The 16989-nt window shown below is 45.2% G+C and overlaps 1 protein-coding gene across 1 annotated transcript in view; it reads left to right on the plus strand.

The window, feature by feature from the left end:
* Positions 1–679: 679 nt before the first annotated feature.
* Positions 680–16989, plus strand: part of LOC117438010 (nuclear factor of activated T-cells 5-like) — a 105428-nt gene continuing 89118 nt past the window's right edge. The window contains exon 1 of the mRNA XM_034073350.1: positions 680–1145. Coding sequence (XP_033929241.1) covers positions 1073–1145 — 73 coding nt within the window. The 5' untranslated portion in view covers positions 680–1072. The remainder of the gene's footprint in view (positions 1146–16989) is intronic.

Here is a 16989-nt window from a genome sequence, read left to right on the forward strand (position 1 = left end):
CCAGTTTCTGTAACACCTTGTGGTCATCTTATGTTTGCATAAACGGTTTCTGGTTTAATTGGTGTAAGCGATTGCGGTTATCTTATCTTGCATAAACTGTGTCCGTTAACTGTGTGCATAAGCAATTTCATATCTTTTGTTGTCTAACCTTTATATTGGGTTTAACATATATATACCTAACATATATCTTAATAAACAATACCTTATTCTTTAGTTTTTCACACCTCTCTGTCTATGCTTGTGCACCCAGTGCTGTTGCTTTTGCTTTATTGATAAAAAAGCTTGTTATCTTGTTTAGAGGAGTGAATTTGTATTTCACAAATGGAAAGTGCCCCTGCAAGGCACGGGTTGGAACTAGATTAGCTTTAACAAGGTCCTTTCCAACCGAAACCAGTCTGTGACTATGGCTCTATTTTTTGCATTCTGTTTGCTTAGAAAGAGCTGCTTCTTCATTTGGGACAACACAGAGAAATTTACTTGGATCAAAATCTCTCCGCAGTGACAGCCATTATCCTACGGACCGCATTCCCCTCAACACCACACCGTCTCTCAGGGGTCACTGCCACTCCCTTCTAGACGCTTCCGCATCCCCCACCGGCACCGCAACAGCTTTTCCTACCGCCGACCTCCAACCTTTGACCTCCCTCTCCTTTACCGCATGCGTAGTACGTCCCTGGTGGTGGCGGTTCTCATCTTGCCTCCTCGCCCGCCGGGGCGCATGCGCGGGTTGGTAGCGGTGGTCTCTGTGTGCTCTTTACACCTCGCTCCTTTTTTCTCGGCGTCTGCGCAAGTGTGGAGTGGTTGTCTGAGGAGGCGGTTGGGCGTGTTCTGTTGGTAGTAGTTGGTTCCTGTCAACGGTGGCGGGTAGCGGTGCCCGGTCCTGACGCCTAACGGAGCCTTCGGTCTAGGCCGACTCGGCCAAATTCGTGGTTCCGACGTGTGGAGCGCCGTGCTCTTGCCTGCTGGTGTCTCCCCTCCCCACCCCGGGGCTGCGGAGGCAGCAGCGCTTCTCTTCCTAACCGGTCCCCTTCTCCCACCGCTTCCTTCATCCCTGCCGGGCCGTGGAGCTGCGATGCCCTCGGACTTCATTTCTCTGCTCAGCGCTGATCTTGACCTCGAATCTCCCAAATCCCTGTACTCCAAGGGTGAGTGTAGCACAGGGCCGGAGGTTGGGGGTGCGCCGGCCTTATTTTCCTCCAGGCGACTGCGGGAAGTTTCGTCCGCCCCAAACCACCCCCTCCCCTCCCCCCGCCGTGATGCCTGCTTATGGGCCGCACCGGGATGCTTGAGCCGAGCCTAGCTCCTTCGTCTGCATTCCTGGCCTGGCCGCGATTGCCTCAAGAATGTATCCCGACAGGTTTTTGTGCTCGGGGGTCAGGCGGCGGTCCCCGCGAGAGCGGCGTCGCGGCGAGGGGCATCCTCTCTCCTTGTCTTCCTTCCTGATCCCTGTCTCCCTGGCGGTGCTGGTCGGGAGTGAGGCCGCGGTCCTTCTCGCCGCCCGGTTGACCTCGGTGTTTGGCGGTGCGGCCGGGGTCTGGCGCTGCCGCGGGGAGCGGGGATGGCCGCTTAGGCTTGGAGTTGGGAGCGCGAAGTAATGGGGGGTGGGCGACTCCAGGCTTTCCGAAAGCTATTTCCGAGTTTCGGGAAAGGGTCTCGGTGAAAGCGGTGATCTCGGAGCGAACCTGAACGCTCTGGTTTGGGTTAGAAATTAGCCAGTAGTCCCTGAAAGTGGAGGGCTGGTTTCCAGACTGGGGTCTCGAAGCATCCCTCGCTGTTAACTTGCCGAGCAGCGGTAAAACGGCATCGCTGGGCCGTGGGAAGTGGAGCCCAGGTGAGAACGTGGGGAATGTTCAAAGTAAATGAATGAAAGGCCTATTTTCATAGAACTTGTATTTTAAGAAGTGCATACTAACCAAGGGTATGTATGTTCAGGGAAATGTTATGTGCCACACAAGTTCTTACTTTGCCTAAAAAACATAAGTTGCTACAAGTAGTTTGTTGAGCACAGCTGGCAGAAGCAGCTTGAGGGGGGGGGATTTGACAGAAGAAATGTGCAGTCTTTTATTACCCTGAAGTGAAGGTACCTAAGTGAAGTTCAATATTCTTACAGGATTTCTGGAATTAATTGCAGTGTGTTCATAACTCTGAGTTGTGTGATGTTAGTGGTGAAGCTGTGGGAAATAGAAGGACTTTAACCGAATCAGAGCACACATTTAAAGCTCTCAAAGTACTTGTCTTGCTGTTTAGAGATCTTAAAGCTATCATCAGTGTGTAATAGTTTGCAAATTTTGTTAAAGATGTTACTGCTCTCCTGTTCCCTAATCTATATGTGTTCCAGTTGGTTTCAGTCCTAGTGAGGGCAGCAGAAGGGAAAAGAGTATTTTGAAACAGGGCAGTTTGATTAAAAAAAAAAAAAAAACAACCAAAAAATAGGTGCTAATACTCCATCGAAGTGACCATTTATTGTATTGGATATTTGATAAGCATGCAGTGTTAATTTGTAAAAAAAAAAAATGAAATGAAAAGGTTCCATGTAAGTTGCTGAATTTCTGCAAGGACTTGTGCTTAATTAAGCAGAACTTTTGAACTCACTGATGAATTCTCAGCATCTTTATTCTTAATGGAATGGTTGAGATCCTTTTCCTACCTGAAGCGGACACTCAAACTGATTAATCAAGAGTGTATTTTTTTTCTTCCAGTGGTGTCGATGCAATTTCAGAGCTAGAAAAAGTCTAGAGAGGGATGTTTAAGAATTGTCATAATGAGCTACTTGATCCAAACAAGATGGCACATGATAGAGGTATCTAAAGCAGTGAGTGGTTGTAAAGAAGTTAAAGCAAGGTTGTCATGCTTTATCATAACAAAAGATCAAGGAGATGTTAAGTTGAAATGCAGTTTAATTTAAATTAAAATTTAGAACCAATGAATATACTTTTCCAGAGCGAATAATGCCCTGGATTATGAATAGAGCTGATGAGGTAAAGGGAAAGGTCTAAGCAAAGTGGGAAAGCCACAAATATGCATTTGTAGTGAGGGTGTGTTAGGAGCATGTAGTTTATCATAACTGCTCTCATTTTAGAAATGTAGCTACTCCACAGTTTGGAATCCATCTTGCAGATTGAACTGGGGCCAGTAACGTTTCCTCTGAATTACATTCCTGTGTGCACATCAGGATGTTTTCAGTTTAGTGATACCCATCTTGTAAGTTTGTCAGTGAGGATCCCTGTGGTCTGGAGATGGAGAGACCATGAAATCAAGAGAAGCTGAGAGTTTGGAGTGGTCATAGGAGTAACAGGGGTTTCTAACATACAAACTTTAAAGTGGAAGAATCTTAAGGTACAGATTAAAACACACTTGCCTGCTCTTAAAAGTGAACTTGAGGTGATATGGCAGTTGAGCCAAAGGGAGAGTCATTAATGTAAAATCTGATCTGATAATTTGAGTTATTTCTTTTCTTTTATGTGTGGCTTGGAAAAGGGAATATTTTGATTATCTAAACACTTTATCTTTCAATTTTCCTCCTTGTAGGTGTGGTTTCATTAGCAGTTCCAGACAGTATGAATTCCCAATTGCTGAGTTCAAGCAGTCTAGTCCCCTGTCTGTTCCGTACTGCTCTATTCATGACAACTCTTGTGGCCATGTAGAGAACTAGGTTAGAATCATAGAATACTTAGGGTTAGAAAGGACCTTAAGATAATGTAGTTCCATCCCCCCTGCCATGGGCATGGACACCTCACACTAAACCATGTCACCCAAGGCTCTGTCCAACCTAGCCTTGAACACTGCCAGAGATGAAGCATTCACTACTTCCCTGGGCAACCCATTCCAGTGCCTCACCACCCTTACAGTGAATAACATCTTCCTTATATCCAATCTAAACTTCCCTTGTTTAAGTTTGAACCCATTACCCCATATCCTATCACTACAGTTCCTAATGTTCCTACCTCCCCAGCACCTTTATAGGCCCCCTTCCGATACTGGAAGGCTGCTATGAGGCCTCCACGCAGCCTTCTCTTCTCCAGGCTGAACAGCCCCCTCTTCTCCAGGCTGAACAGCCCCAACTTTCTCAGCCTGTCTTCATATGGGAGGTGCTCCAGTCCCCTGATCATCCTCGTGGCCCTCCTCTGGACTTGTTCCAACAGTTCCATGTCCTTTCTATGTTGAGGACACCAGAACTGCACACAATACTCCAAGTGAGGTCTCATGAAAGCAGAGTAGAGGGGCAGGGTCACCTCCTTTGACCTGCTGGTCATGCTTCTTTTGATGTAGCCTAGGATATGGTTGGCTTTCTGGGCTGTGAGCACACACTGCTGGCTCATGTTAAGTTTTTCATCAACCAACATCCCCAAGTCCTTCTCCACAAGGCTGCTCTGAATCTCTTTTCTGCCCAACCTGTAGCTGTTGTTGGGGGATTAGTCATGTTACAATGAAATCGGCTTTTTCTTCTATTCCTTCTCACCCTGCCCCCAAACAACAAAAAGGAAAAGGGGAAGAGAAATGTTGATTTTTATTTTTTTTTTAAACTAGGTAATTATTCTGGTCATGTTTGCTGTGGGTCTTCATGAATGGCTTGTGTTGACTCAAGGAAAGGACATGGAAACTCTCAGTGGGGAACAATGGGACTATTTCTTTCAGCAGCAGTGCCAGTTTATATTGGCTTAAAATGGTAGTGAAACCTTACTTTTAAGTTGCAGGCCTCCTGAATATGACTGGTTGTAGTTGCTAGAAATAAATATAAAGTGTTGATTCTAAGGCATGTTTACTGAAATTCGTCCCCACAGCTCCTGAAGAGCTGAGTTATGCTAAGGACTAAACCCCATCTTTTTATGTATAATCAGTATTTTTTAAAAGAAGTATATCCTTTGTAACATTTGCAGAAGGATGGTATCTCCTAACAAGAAGACAGTAGACTTGTACAAAAATGTATCCATATTGAATGCTGAAAATCTTTAGAATGTAATGGGTTTAATTCCCATCTTTATGTAACATATGTCCTGTTTGAAGTAAAACAACCCAAATGGTCATACAAGTTAGTAATGTAGTAAAAAAAAATAAATCACTGGAGCATAAAGCCTAAAACCTTGAGGCTAGTTGTTCTGTGGTTGAATATCATATTCACCATTCAGATATAGCACAGTTAGCTATTTCTTGTCAACAGGCAGGGCTGAGAAACTGATTAAAGCAGTTAATCAAGTGTCAGGTACTAAAGCCAAACTGATTAAATGTATGATTAATTTAGCTAATATGTTCATTTAGAACAATTACAAAGTAATGTGTGTGTATTGGTAAAGATGCAATTTTGCACTACAGCAAGTAAATCAGAACTTTTTATTCATCATTTTGCCCCTCTGATTTTTTTTTTTTTTTACACGGCTGAGTAACTGTAAAACTGTGAGACTCTCTGGAATTTGGAAGCATCAAGACAAATGTTTGTAGTCTCCTAAATAGCTCTTTTGCCCTAAAAATGTCATATAGTCAAAATTCAAATTTCCCCGTGCTTAAATGTTAAATGACAGTAATCTACTTGTATTTACTAAGAGTTGTTGGTACAACACATGGTTTTGCATGATTTCTTTTTCCTATCAGAACATTTTTCTTATCATGATCCAAGGGATAATTCTGTTAATGGAATTATCAAAGGGATGGAACAGATGCTTTATAAAACTAGGAAGAACCTGCTTTTGGTTTTGAACTTTAAAACTAGTAGTAGCAGTTTTAGGAACAGGAATAATACTTAGTTTTTTGTTTTTTGGGTTTTTTTAAATAATACTTAGCTGCTTTTTGTAGCTTGCAGAAGGTCTCATGCTGCACAAGCAGTGGTGAGGGATCGATTGCATGCAGCTTTGCCAGCTGACCCCAGCAACTTCTGACTTAAATCAAGTAACTGAGGTAGAATCCATTGAGTTACTCTGTGTCAGCCCTGTAAATGTCTATTTCCACTTGGGATCTTACTAGTTTATTTGCTTTAAAAATACTGAAAATCTTGCTTCAAGATGATTGTGTGGTGCTGGGGGGGGGAATGATTTTGAATTCACAGCTTTCCACACTGTAATTTGAATATTCTGGTGACAGAGCTGTTATAAGAGACCCCTTTTCCTGCTGTTTGTTCTCACCCATGTACTGTTCTCTGCATTGTGCCAAAACAATTGCTTTTTGTGGTGGTTTTCCAATCCCATTCATTTTGCCAGTCTAGAATGGGTATCTTACTTCTATATATTTCTGATATTTGTAATGTTGTTCTCCCTGTCTTGTTTACTGTGCATCAGTATCCTGGGTTCAGCTGTAACAGTTATTTTCCTCCTTCCTAGTACTTGGTGCAGTGCTGTGTTTTTGACTTTCAGTCTGGGAACAATGCTGATAACACCAGTGTTTTAGTTGTTGCCAAGTAATACTTTGATCTAGGACTTTTCAGTCTCTCGTGCCCTGCCAGCGAGGAGAGTGGCACAGGAAGCTGGGAGGAAACAAAGACAAAACACCTGACCCAAACTATCCAAAGGGACATTCCATACCACAGCATGTCATGCTCAGTATATAAACTGCAGGAAGTCATCTGGAAGGGCAGATCACTGCTCAGGTTGAGCTGGATATTGGCAGGTGGTGAGCAATTGTGTTGTGCATCACTTGTGTTTATTGTTTTCTTTTCCTTTCCCCTTTTAGTTGTATATTCTCTCCCCTTGTTATTTCCCTTATTATTGGTGGTAGCAGTAGTAGTTTTGTATACCTTAGTTACCGGACTGGTCTTATCTCAACCTATGGGACTAACATTCTTTTGATTCTCCTCCCCATCCCTCTGGGAGTGGGAGGGGGGGAAGAAGGGGGGGAGTGGATGAAGGGCTTCAAGGTTCTGTGTTACCAGATGGTCTTAAACCACAGTAGTTCTTTTTGGCATCCAACATGGGGCACAAAGAGTTGAGATAACAACAGATCTGACCAGAGTGTGTCTAATTTGTATTTGTGATAAGCATTCATTGTTCTGGATTAATAGTCACTTATCACAATGTTAATTTTGTTTGCTCTCAGAGTTGTTTTGCTTGGTCTCAGATTTTCAGCATGTCACACCTTACTTAAAGCCAGTATTTGCTGTTTTAGTGTTTATAGGCTTTGGGGGCCTGGCCTAAGTTTCTCGTTTTGTTGTAGTTTATGATAATGGCTTGTGATACAATAGAATTATTGATCATGAAACTGGTATGTGTTCTCAGTGTGGCCATCACATCTCTACTTTGGGATGCATGTAATGGGAATTGTTAACAAGTACACCTCTACACTGCTTCTTCCCCCCCCCCCCCCCCGAGGGTCAACCTACGAAGGAGACATTGCCTCACACTCTCTGCTCCCCGACCAGGCTATTTACAGCAGCATTATGAGAAATCTACAGGCTTTGAAAATCCTTTGAGTACCTTTGAAGCCAGCCTGCTGCTTTTCCTGTGAGCCAGCATGTTGCTGAATATGCTGCTTGTGTTTTACCTATGGCCATACCACCCGGAGAATGTCTGATCCTGAAAGTTAAGCAGGGTCAGGCTCGAGTCTTTTCTAAGGTTAAACAGCTATCCAAGAATACCACCAAGAGGCCTTCCCCAAGGCTGGGGAGTCATGAGTGGCAGGGTGTGTGGGGTAGTATGGGCAAGTACCTAGGCCACTGTGTCTCTCAGGTGCTTAGGAACTTCACCACTGAACAAGTGCGAAATCCAGAAAAATCAGCAGAACACTTAAAAGAGGTGTGATGTTGTCCTGGCTGTACCAATGTGCTGGGGTTTGGCCTATGCCTACAGAGCCCTGCTCAACACTGTCTAGTACCCTCAAGGGTGAAAAAAGATGTCTCTGGATCTGATGGCAAAGCAACAGGAAACACAGCTGCTCCATCCCAAGCAATGAGCACAGCAGCCACTCCAACCCCAGTAACAGGCACTGCAGCTGAACCAAATGACCAATCTGTTCTGCTATCAGTTTTCCCTATAAGCAAGAGGAAAGCTGCTAAGACTGAAGTGAATTAGATGGATTTAGATTGGCAACATAAGAGTGAATTATTTTATGCAATCATAGAATAGTTAGGGTTGGAAAGGACCTTAAGATCATCTAGTTCGAAAACCCCTGCCATGGCCAGGGACACCTCACACTAAGCCATGTCACCCAAGGCTCTGTCCAACCTGGCCTTTAACATGGCCAGGGATGGAGCATTAACAGTTTCCTCGGGCAACCCATTCCAGTGCCTCACCACCCTCACAGAAAAGAGCTTCCTTATATCTAATCTAAACTTCCCCTATTTAAGTTTTGAACCTGTTATCCCTTGTCTTGCCACTACAGTCCCTAATGAAGAGTCCTTCCCTAGCATCTTTATAGGCCCCCTTCAGATACTGGAAGGCTACTATGATGTCTTCACACAGCCTTTTCTTCTCCAGGCTGAACTGCCCTAACTTTCTCAGCCTGTCTTCATATGGGAGGTTCTCTAGCCCCCTCACCATCCTCGTGGCCTTCCTCTGGATTTGCTCCAGCAGTTCCATGTCCTTTTTATGTTGAAGACACCAGAACTGTATGCAGTACTTGAAGTGAGGTCTCACAAGAGCAGTGCCGGGAGGGCCCATCCACTTCAGGCCGTCAAGGCAGAGGTACAATCTGGAGATGGGCTCGTGATTGAGGGGTGGATTTAACAATAGACACTATTGCTCAGGTTATTCACCACTGAGAAACGTGCCACAATTAAGCAAGCCATGCGTTTAAAGCCTTTTTGGTATGGAGGGCGATAGCCGAAATACAAATATGGGCAGGCCTGGCAGGTTGACTATATCACACTCCCACTGACCTGCCAAGGCAAGTGCCATGTGCATACTGTGGTGGAAGCAACCGCTGGATGGCTGGAAACATACGCTGTGCCCCACACCACTGCCCTGAAGGCTATCCTGGGCTTTGTGAAACAAGTCTTGTGGCAACATGCCACTCTGTAAGGTGTTGACTTAGACAGTGGGACTCATTTCTGGAATAACCTTATAGACACTTGGGCCAAAGAGCATGGCATTGAATTGGTATATCATATTCCCTACAATGTACCAGCCTCTGGGAAAATTGAATGGTATAACAGGCTGTTAAAGACTACACTGAGAGCAGTGTGTGGTGGGGCTTCTAAACATTGGGATACCCACATAAGGAAATGCCAACTGCTTGGTCAATGCGAGGGGATCTGCCAACAAGGCTGTCCCAGTACAATCAGAACTTTTACCTTCTGTAGAGGGGGATAAAGTTCCTGTGGTGCACAGAAAGAATTTGCTGGGGAAGACAGTCTGGGTTTTTCCTGCTTCAGGTACAGGCTGATTCGGAGAAAACTCCAGGAACAAACTCGCCAACAAAGGTTTCAAGCTGACAAGCAGGTATTCTTTATTGCAGCGCCGGGAGACATGGGGGATAACTCCTCCTAACTTGTGTCTCTCTATTGCTACACAAGCCATCCTTATATAGTCCCTGGGCACACATACATATTCATGAGGCTACGTATGGATTACATCATTTTCCAGAAAGCTCCCTGCATGCGTACAGAACTGTGGTGGTGGTCTCTGAGGGTCGTTTACTTCTTCCAACAATCTTCATCACTTCTGGCAGCCTTTGAAGCACGCGCAGTAGATGCTTATACCAGTTTAATTGGTTCGTTAGCACCAGAGGCATAATAACCCTCCTATCCTCCTACTTATCAGTTAGTTTACCCGCAGCCTATCCTGGACACCTGCTATTCCCAGATACTCCTTATCCCTGCGTCCTGTTCTTCTAGACTGTTTTTCTTAAAACTACATCAACTATAACGATTTATCTTGTGCCAGTATGTTCTCTATCTGTACTCTATTTTTTCTATGTATTATGCACCTCAGTAATTTTCCACTGCTACTGTTACAAAGCCATCGAACTTAACATTGCTTAAAACTAATTCTAAACGCTTATAAATTCCATTTTGTGATTTTGTGTTCCCCTTGTTTCAAGGCAAGCCCGCTTGTGGGGTTGCTTTTTCTCAGGGACCTGGGCATACTTGGTGGGTAATGCGGGAAGATGGGAAGTATGATGTGTACCTAAAGAGGGTTTGATTTTGGGGGAAAACAGGCAATGAACTCAGTTGTATGGTGTTGCCTGCTATATAACACTTCTATAGCCCATTAGCTAAATGCCCATCTCCACCACTCTGGGCTTTGAAAAGGAGATATGTGCTGCCATAATGATCAGTAAAGAATAAAGTAATGGGAAAAGCCGGCAGCAGCAGCGGGAGTCTTCCAGAACTGTCCTCACATCACCATCGTTTGACCCTGACTTCCCTCCGATCACCACTGCAACAAAGAATGAACTTTGATGAAACAGGATAAGCTCAGCAGTGACCAGAGATGAGTTCAGCGGTGTTGTCAGCAGGCAGCAGTCAAACATTACACACTGTCTCTTCTGCTTTGAAATACTGTTACGAGAGATAGAGCCTGACATCATGGACTGAATGAATTCAGCAAACTTTATAGGGATGGTCTAAGGAATGATATCGCTGCTCTGCTCAGGCTGGGTTGGCAGGTGTTGAGCAACTTTCTTGTGCATCACTTGTGTTCATTGTTTTCTTTTCCCCTTTTAGTTTTATATTCTTTTCCCTTGTTATTTCCATTATTATTTGCGGTAGTAGTAGTGACTTTGTATTATGCTTTAGTTACTGGACTGTTCTTATCTACACCTGTGGGATTTACATTCGATTCTCTTCCCCATTCATCTGGGAGCAGGGGGGAAGAAGGTGGGAGTGAGTGGGCGGCTGCGGGGTTCTGAATTACGAGCTGTGATGAAACCACAACAGCACATGTTGCCAAGAAGGCAAAACCAAACTCTGTATATGTTGCCAACAAGGATATTAACCAGCAATCTCCTTATTGGTTGTGTCTTTATCTGCAGCTGAAGGGAGGCTTGGTGTGTATTAGCAGCACTGCTTGTCAGAAAGAGAAAGGATTTCGTAGATGCAGAGCCTGAGATTCAATTGTCACACCTTGGGCTTGATAAAAGCTTACTTTGAAAAAATCCTGTCCGTAACCATGTGTAATGGTTTAAACCCAGCCGGTAACTCAGAATCGTGCAATTCGGGATCATGCAACGCTCATTCCCTCCTTTCTTCCCCCCACTTCCAGAGGGATGGGGAGGAGAACTGAAAGAAACAGTCCAGTAACTAAGGTTTAATACAAAACTGCTACTAATACCACCAGTAATAATAAGGATATGGGAAATAGCAAGCAAAGAGAATAAAATTGCTCACGACCTACCAACTGATACCCAGCCTGACCTGAGCAGTAATCTGAGCCTTCTGGGTAAATGTGACAGAAAGCTGAGCCGGCAAGGTGGGACTTGTGTGTCATACTCTGAGGTGCCTTCTGACTGCACAAACTGTGTGTGAAGCATCCAGGCTGTGTCTTGTTATTTCAGTGTTTCTTAAAATTGAAGAAATTTAACTTCCTAATCTGGGATCTTGCAGTGCCAGGGAGAGAAAAGTTGGTCAGATACAAGAGTCTTGAGCTTTGTTGCTTGGACATAACACATTTTTTGTGACTTATTAGTGAGTTTATTAGAAGACTTGTTGTGCTTTAAGTCCAGCCAGTAACTCAGAATCATGCAGCTGCTCAATCGCTTAGCTGCTTGCTCACTCCCCCCCTCCCTTCCTCCCCCTGCTTTTGGAGGGGTGGGGAGGAGAATCAAAAGAATGTAAGTCTCACGGGTTGAGATAAGAACAGTCCAGTAACTAAGGTATAACAAAAAACCACTACTGCTACCACCAATAGTAATAATGATAAGGGCAATAACAAGGGAAGTGAATACAACCGCTCACCACCCGCCGATCGATACCCAGCTCAACTGGAGCAGTGATATAGCCCTTCCGGTTAACTGCCCCCAGTTAATATAGTGGGCATGACATACTGTGGTATGGAATACTCCTTTGGTTAGTTTGAGTCAGGTGTCCTGTCTGATTCTTCCTGACTTCCCCTCTTCCCTGGCAGAGCATGAGACTCAGAAAGTCCTTGGTCAGACTAAAGATTGCTGAGCACCAACTAAACACATTGGTGTTATCAGCATTGTTCCCAGGCTGAGAGTCAAAAGCACAGCACTGCACCGCCTATTGAGAAAGAGAAAAATACTTGCTCCTGCTGAGCCCAGGACAGTATCCACCCTTATTCCATACCATTCACGTCATACTCAGATCCCACGTTTTTCAATATACCATCACTCTTGGTTCATATATATATATATATATATGTATACACATATGCACGCAAAGAGAGAGATATCATTCCTTAATGAATGGACCAATTCCTATAAAGCTGCTGAATTCATATGGTCCATGATGTTGGGCTCCATCTCTTGTAACAGTGTTTCAGAGCAGGAGAGATGGTGTGCAGTGTTGGATTGTTGCCTGTTGATGACACCGCAGAACTCATCTGGTCACTGTTGAGCTTGACTGGTTTCATCAAAGTTCTTTTTTTTTGTTGGAATGATGGTCAGAGGGAAGTTGGGGCCAGTTGCTGCTGACCTGAAGACATCTAGTTGATGGGCTAAAAAAGTGCTACATAGCAGGCAACACCATACAATTGAGTTCATTGGCTTTTTTCACCTAAAATCAAAACCCCTTGAGGTACACATCAGACTTCCCCATTTTCCCACACTACCCGCCAGGTATATCTGTGTCCCTGGGCAAAAGCAATCCCATGAGTGGTTTTCCTTTACCTGAAGCAAGAATAACCCAGACTGTCCTCCTCAGCAAATTCTTTATATGCACCACAGGAACTTTATTCCTTTCTACAGTATGTAAAAGTTCTGACTGGGCTGAGCCAGCCCTGTTGGCAGATCCTCTGGTGTTGACCAACCAGGTGTCTTTTGATAAATGTGTATCCCAATGTTTGAAAGTCCCACCACCCATTGCTCTCAGTGTAGATTTTAACAGTCCATTGTACAGTTCAATTTTCCCAGAGGCTGGTGCATGGTAGTGAATGTGATATATCCACTCAGTGCAATGGTCTTTGGCCTAAGTGTCTATAAGGTTATTCCAGAAATGAATCTCATTGTCTGACTTAATTTTCTCTGGGGTGCCATGTTGCCACAAAATCTGTTTCTCAAGGCCCAGGATAGTGTTCACGGCAGTGGAGTGGGGCACAGCATATGTTTCCAGCCATCCAGTGTTTGCTTCCACCTTAGTAAGCACATGGTGCTTGCCTTGGTGGGTTGCTGGGAATGTGATATAGTCAGTCTGCCAGGCCTCTCCATATTTGTATTTCAGCCATTGCCCTCCATACCAAAGAGGCTTTAACCACTTTGCTTGCTTAGTTGCAGCACATTTCACAGTGGTGAATAACCTGGGCAATAGTTCCTATTAAGTCCCTGCCTTGATCACAAGCCCATTTGTACGTTGCGTCTCTGCCCTGATGGCCTGAAGTGTCATGGGCCCACTGGGCCATAAATAATTCACCCAGTAATTGCCAGTCAAAGTCTATCTGAGCCACTTTAGTCTTAGGAGCTTGATCCACTTGTTGGTTGTTCTGGTGCTCCTCAGTGGCCCGACTCTTGGGTACATGAGCATCTACATGGTGTACCTTCACCAAAGGGTTCTGCACCCGGACAGCTATATCTTGCCACAGTGCAGCAGTCCAGATGGGTTTCCCTCTGCGTTGCCAGTTGCTCTGATTCCACTGCTGCAACCACCCCCACAGGGCATTTGCCACCATCCATGAGTCAGTATAGAGATAAAATACTGTCCACTTTTCTCATTCAGCAATGTCCAAGGCCAGCTGGATGGCTTTCACCTCTGCAAACTGACTCGATTCACCCTCTCCTTCAGCAGTTTCTGCAAGTTGTCTTCGGGGACTCCATACAGCTGCCTTCCATCTCCAATGCTTCCCCACAATACGGCAGGACCCATGAGTAAACAAGATATATTGCTTTTCACTTTCTGATAGTTGATTATGGTGGGGCCTCTTCAGCATGCATCACCTCCTCCTCTGGTGACATTCCAAAATCTTTGCCCTCTGGCCAGTCCATGATGATGACTTCTAGAATTCCTGGATGTCTGGGATTTCCTAATTGAGCTTGTTGTGCAATCAGTGTAGCCCCCTTACTCCATGTAGCATCAGTTGCATGATGTGCAGAGGAGACCCTGCCTTTGAACATCCATCCCAGCATGGGCAACCTGTGGCCAGCACTCTGTTGCGAAAGTAATTGAGAAAAATGCATTGGCAATATCAATTGTGGCATCCCAATTGGCTGCCTTAGATTCCAGTTCATTCTGAATTTCTAGCGTGTCTGGTACAACAGCACTCAGTGGAGGTGTGACTTCATTCAGGCCATGATAGTCTACTGTTAGTCTTCACTCTCATTTAGACTTTTGCACTGGCCATATGGGGCTATTAAAGGGTGAGCGGGTCCCTCTGATCACTCCTTGACTCTCCAGTCTAAGAATCAGCTTATGGATGGGAATCAGGGAGTCTCAGTTTGTGTGGTATTACTGCCAGTGCACTGTTGTGGTTGCAGTTAGCACTTGTTCTTCAACCTTCAGCAACCCCACAGCAGAAGGATCCTCTGAGAGACCAGGCAAGGTGGACAGCCACTCAGTTTCCTCTGTCTCCAAAGCAGCAATACCTAAAGCCCATTGGTACCCTTTTGGGTCTTTGAAGTACCCTCTCCTGAGGTAATCTATGCCAAGGATGCATGGAGCCTCTGGACTAGTCACAATGGGGTGCTTTTGCCACTTCTTCCCAGTCAGGCTGATTTCAGCCTCCAGTACAGTCAGTCCTTTGGGATCCTCCTGTCACTCCGGAAATACAGATGGGTTCCACCCCTTGAGAGCTTGATGGCATCAGAGTACACTGTGCACTGGTATCTACTAGAGCCTTATACTTCTGTGGGACTGATGTGCCAGACCACCTGATCCACACAGTCCAATAAATCAAATTGTCCTCTGCCTTCACCTGACTGGAGGCAGGGCCCCCCTAATAGTGATCACAGTATTGGCTACTTACATCTTCTTGACAGAGATTAGTCTTTATCACAGGAGCTGGAATAAAATCAGCTCTTCCACTCCATCTGGGAACCTGCTTGTCATGGTTTGAGCATGTTTTGAGGGTGTTTTTGTTCAAGGTTTTTTCCAGCCAGGTGGAGGAGGGGAGTCCGGGAGGAAGGAGAGACAGGACACCTGACCCAGGCTAGGCAATGAGGTATTCCATACCATAGCACGTGATGCCCAGGATGGATACTGGGAAAGAGAGAGCTGGAGAGGAAAATGGAGGAGGGAGCACATGGTGCTCGGCCAGGCAGGGTGGAGTGAGTTATGGGTCGGTGGCTGGTTGGGTGTTGTATTCTTTTCACTTGCTGTTTGCTGTATCATTATTATCTGTAGTAGTAAATGGCAGTAGGGGTTTTGTGTTATGCCTTAGCAATTAAACCGTTCTTATCTCAATCCGTGGGGGCTACATTCTTTGGATTCTCCTTCCTAGCTCTCTGGGAGTTGGGGGACTTGATTTAAACCACGACACTGCTCATCAGAGAGCTTTCATGGGAGGATCATCCTTGACCTTTGTTCTCCTTTTCAGTTCATGCACCCATTCCTCCAGAGCCGAGGTAGGCTTCCATCCCACTTCCTCATGTCTTTTCCGTGATCTCACAGGTAAAAGCATAGGGTGGCCCATGGCATATACCTCCTATATCTTCTCTCTCTAGCAGAAGGATGCCTTTTGTCAATAGCTGAGACATGCATTGGTACACGTGGGGAGCTGGGTAGATTGGATAGATCATCTCTCAAGTTTTTTGAACTCCTGGGACAGTTCTTCCACAACTGAAATGGAAAGGGTGAGATTGTCTTCGAACTCTCAGAGCTGACAAACCAGGTCATCCACTCTTGGTGGTGCTATGTAATTCCAGGTTATTGCTGCCAATGAGTGGGCATATGATGACGGTGCATTCCATGTAAATTTCCACCATATGGGTCATGTACATTCGATTTCATCTGGATCTATGGGTCTTTTCTCGGCATCTGGCCTGCAGTAGATCATCTCTAAAATGGCTGATTCCCTCAGGGACTGGATGCCTTTCTCTAGAGTAGATCCTGTAGATAAAACCATAGGGTGGCCCATGGTGTGTACTTCTGTCCTGGGTTCAGCAGTAGCAGTCATTTTTTCTCCTTCTTGGTAGCTGGTGCCGTGCTGTGTTTTGACTTTCGGCCTGGGAATGGTGCTGATAGTACCTATGTTTTTAGTTACTGCTCAAATGTTTACTCCGGTCAAGGACTTTGTGAGTCTCATGCTCTGCCAGGAAGGAGGGGAGGCCAGGAGAAAGCAGAGACAGGACACCTGACCCAAACTAGCCAAAGAGGTATTCCATACCACAGCACATCATGCCTGGGGAGGTAACTGGGATTTCCCCGGAGGGGCTTTCTCTTCCATGTCGGGCTCGTTTCAGCAGGTGGTATCCTATTCTCTTCCCTTGTTTATTTCCCTTATCATTATTATTATTGGTGGTAGCAGTAGTGGTTTGTGTTATACCTTAGTTACTGGACTGCTCTTATTTCAACCTGTGGGAGTTACATTCTTTCGATTCTTCTCCCCATCCCTCCTAGAGGGGGGAGGGGGGGTGGGGGGAGAAAAGCCCCGGGGGGGGGTGGGGTGTTTGAGAGAGAAACTGTTGTTGCGTTTTAAACCTTGACAACCTCTTATATCTTCTCTCTTGGGCAGTAGGGCATCTTTTGTCAATACTGGAGATGTGAGTCGGTATACGTGGGGAGCTGGATAGATTATCTCTGATTTCTTTGAACTCCTGGGTCAGGAGTTTTTCCACAGCTGAAATGATGGAAGGGTTGAGATTGTCTTCAGACTCCCAGACTTGATGACTGGTTTCATCATGACTGGTGGGGGTGCCTCACTCCATGTCATTGATGCCCATGAGTGGGCATACGATCATGGCACACTCTGTGTAAGTTTCCGCCACATGGATCATGTATATTTGTCTTCATCTGGATCTACG

This window comes from Melopsittacus undulatus, chromosome W (genome assembly GCF_012275295.1).
Source record: "Melopsittacus undulatus isolate bMelUnd1 chromosome W, bMelUnd1.mat.Z, whole genome shotgun sequence".
NCBI lineage: Eukaryota > Metazoa > Chordata > Aves > Psittaciformes > Psittaculidae > Melopsittacus > Melopsittacus undulatus.